The following is a 3,009-nucleotide window of genomic DNA, read 5'->3' as shown; positions in this document are numbered from 1 at the left end:
CGTCCTTGGCTCTTTTCGCTGCCCACTCCTAGTCTCGGCTGTAGAAGCAAGCTCGCCATCAGTCTGTGTCTCCCTCCACCCCCCACGCCCCACGCCCTGAGACCCATTTGAAGGGGTGGAGGTGAAATAATAACCCCCTCGTGGGAAACTCCTTTACACCAGAGGTAGAGTCTTAAGCCCGAGACCTCGAAAGGGGGTCTGGAGTGGATCTCAGGACCTCTGAGTTCCGGATTTGGATAGGCAGGGGAAGGGGCAATGAGACCCCAGGGGCTTAACTGATAGTCTACCTTTCCTACCCCACTTAGCATGCTTGTATCTCCTACCGGCCTGGGGAACCCCACTCCCCCAAAAGTTTCCACCCTTCCTTAGTGGCCAGTGGCCCCCACGACAGAAGATAGAGGCTAAACTCTTGGGCAGTTTTATTAAAAAATAGCCACGCGGAGTGCTCAGGGTGACTCTGGGTGGCGCTGCACCGCGGGACTGAGCCAGCTTCGGTCGCGCGAGCTCCAGCCCTGGGGTATGTAGGGGAAAGGGTCGAGCCTTTCGGGGGCCCCACACTAGGCGGATCACTTGCCCACCGAATGAAGTATAATGCGGTTCTGCTCTGCGCGCTCGCGCTGGCTCTGTGTCCGGGCCAGCTCCAGCAGGGTCCGCAGCAGGTGGAAGGTCAGGTCGATGGACAGCGGAGGGTCGTCCCGTCGCTGCCGCTCGCCGCCTGGCGTCCCCGATCCCGCGCGGCGCGGGAAGCGCTCAGCTAACAGCAATAGGAGCGCGCGGGCGCCGCCGCCCTGATTCTGTGCCCCAGGACTCCATCGCAGATTCGGATCCTGGACCTCGGTCGCTGCCGCAGTCACCGGACTCCACTGACTGCTCCCAGGGCGCAGCTGTGCCAGGAGCAGCAGTGCCACTAGGAGTGCAGCGCGTCCCCTCTGCCTCATGGTGCCGCCTGCCCTGGACACACAGGGGCAGCATAGGGTGAGGTGCGCTTAGAGCAGCCGCAGGTGACACGAGCCCCTTCTCGTGCACGCCCAGTGCCCCCGCCGGGACCCTCCAGCTGTTGCCTGGTGTCCACAAGCCTGCCCATCAGCCCCAGCCGCTGAGCCAGTCCAGTTCCACCCTCCTCTCCCTCCTTCCCTCCCGGTGGGTCGCAGTGGGTGAACTGAGTGCAGAGTCTTGGTGCTAAGGGAGTCTGGATCGTTGCTCCGAGCCACTCACAGGTTGTCGGAGTGTTTGCCCGGTGCAAGATGGAGCTCCAGTCTCTGTCCCCCGGGACGGGCTGAAGACGCCTTGGGTAGCACGGGGTCTGTCCCGGGACCGTCGCCAGCCTTATATAGCACCAGGACAGCTCCGACTGACGTCAGCGAAGAACATGAACTGATTGTAGAAGCAATGACAGCGGCAGCTTCGAGCCCACAGAGGGGCGCGCGTCCTGACCCTGGAGCCAGCTTTGGAAGCACCTTGGCTGTAGAGGAGGGAGAAGCTGGCTGAGGCATAAAGATTGCTCTTTCCGGATGCAGGGTTCTTCCCCCACACAGAATAGTCTCCAGAACAGAGTAGTCCAGGGGCGGGGTGGGGTGAGGGGTGGGGGAGACCGAGAGACCCGTGGAGCTGTCCGTGGTCCTGAATGTCCTGATTTTTTTTTTTTTTTTTTCTTTTTTTTATCCGCAGCCGAGAATCTGGCCAGAAATTCTGAGGGGTGTCCTGTGCTGCTTAGACATAGGACCCAGGCTGGTTATCGAGTCCCTAAACTAAGATCACACAGTCCCGTCCAAAGGCCCGCTGGCCCAATTGGTCTGTCAGGATTCTTGACCATCTTACAGCAGCAGAATCTAAAATCTACAGGTGTCAGATTGTGTATGACATAAAAAGGTGTTTGGCTTTCAGAACTTAACGCACCAGTCTGTCCCGAGTTTGACAAGGTTAAGTCTTTCACCTGGAAACCACAGAAACGGTACTAGTATACCGTTTTGCCTTCTAGTTAAGGTCACCAAGCAGGAAGTGAGGAAACGTGGGCTGGAGTTCCTGCTCTGCCATCAACTCGGGATGCCATCAGCTTCCGCACTTCTGGAGCTGCTGCTGTCTTTGTAAATCAAGGCCAGGCTTGAATAGCCTCCACTTCTTCCCAGTTATAGACTACACATTGGTAGTCCCCTGAAGGGTTTTATCCATGACTGCTGCAGACTCCAGAGAACAATGTATTTATTTCTATGCCCATAAAGACACTGAGAGGGTCTGAAGGAGCACTGGGACTGGGGAAAGTTAGAGTGAAGATGTTCTAGGTTAGGGATGTAGCTCAGTGTTAGAGCACTTGATTAGTATGCACAAGGCTGAGTTCAGTCCTGAACACTGGACAGGAAGATGTATCTATAGAAGTGTGGATGAGCTGGACAGTGGTGGCCAACACTTTTAATCCCAGCACTCAGGAGGCAGAGACAGCTGGATCTCTGTGACTGAGAGGCCAGCCTGGTCTACAGAGGAGGTTCCAGGACAGTCAGGATTACACACAGTGAAACAAAAATCAAAGTGGAGATGAGTAATTTTTTTATTTATTATGTATACATTATTCTGTCTGTCTGTACGCCTGAAGGCCAGAAGAGGGCACCAGACCTCATTACAGGTGGTTGTGAGCCACCATGTGGCTGCTGGAAATTGAGCTCAGGACCTTTGGAAGAGCAGGCAATGCTCTTAACCACTGAGCCATCTCTCCAGCCCGAGTATTTTTTTTTTTAAGGATGGGTATTAATTGTTGGGACATGGGTGTAAAGTTGACAAGGTCATAGTATTCTACAAGCATTTGTGGAATATATACTATGTGGTAAGCAATAAGAGTAGTCATGCTGCATAATGACCTTTTAGTCAATGGTGACAACTTGTACCATGGTGGCTTCATATACTGACAACAGAGCTGAAACATTCCTACCACCTAGCAACATTAGCTGCCATAATGCTTAGTTCAACTCATTATTCACGTCCTTGTGATGATGCTGGTGGAAACATACTATGTTGGCA

At 54.2% G+C, this 3,009-nt stretch overlaps 1 protein-coding gene across 1 annotated transcript; it reads right to left on the bottom strand.

Moving 5' to 3' along the window:
* Window positions 1-566: 566 nt before the first annotated feature.
* Ucn (urocortin) lies at window positions 567-938 on the bottom strand. The gene has a single exon (XM_087906734.1). The coding sequence runs from the start codon at window positions 936-938 to the stop codon at window positions 567-569; it is 372 nt and encodes a 123-aa protein (XP_087762860.1).
* Window positions 939-3,009: the final 2,071 nt, after the last annotated feature.

Source organism: Myodes glareolus, chromosome 6, assembly GCF_982192425.1.
Source record: "Myodes glareolus chromosome 6, mMyoGla1.1, whole genome shotgun sequence".
NCBI lineage: Eukaryota > Metazoa > Chordata > Mammalia > Rodentia > Cricetidae > Myodes > Myodes glareolus.
Note: the sequence above shows the minus strand (reverse complement) of the source record. Positions and strands in the feature narration are given on the sequence as shown.

What these genes read in the sequence shown, in the direction of transcription:
- Ucn (XM_087906734.1), bottom strand. Translation starts at nt 938, where the DNA reads ATGAGGCAGAGGGGACGCGCTGCACTCCTAGTGGCACTGCTGCTCCTG.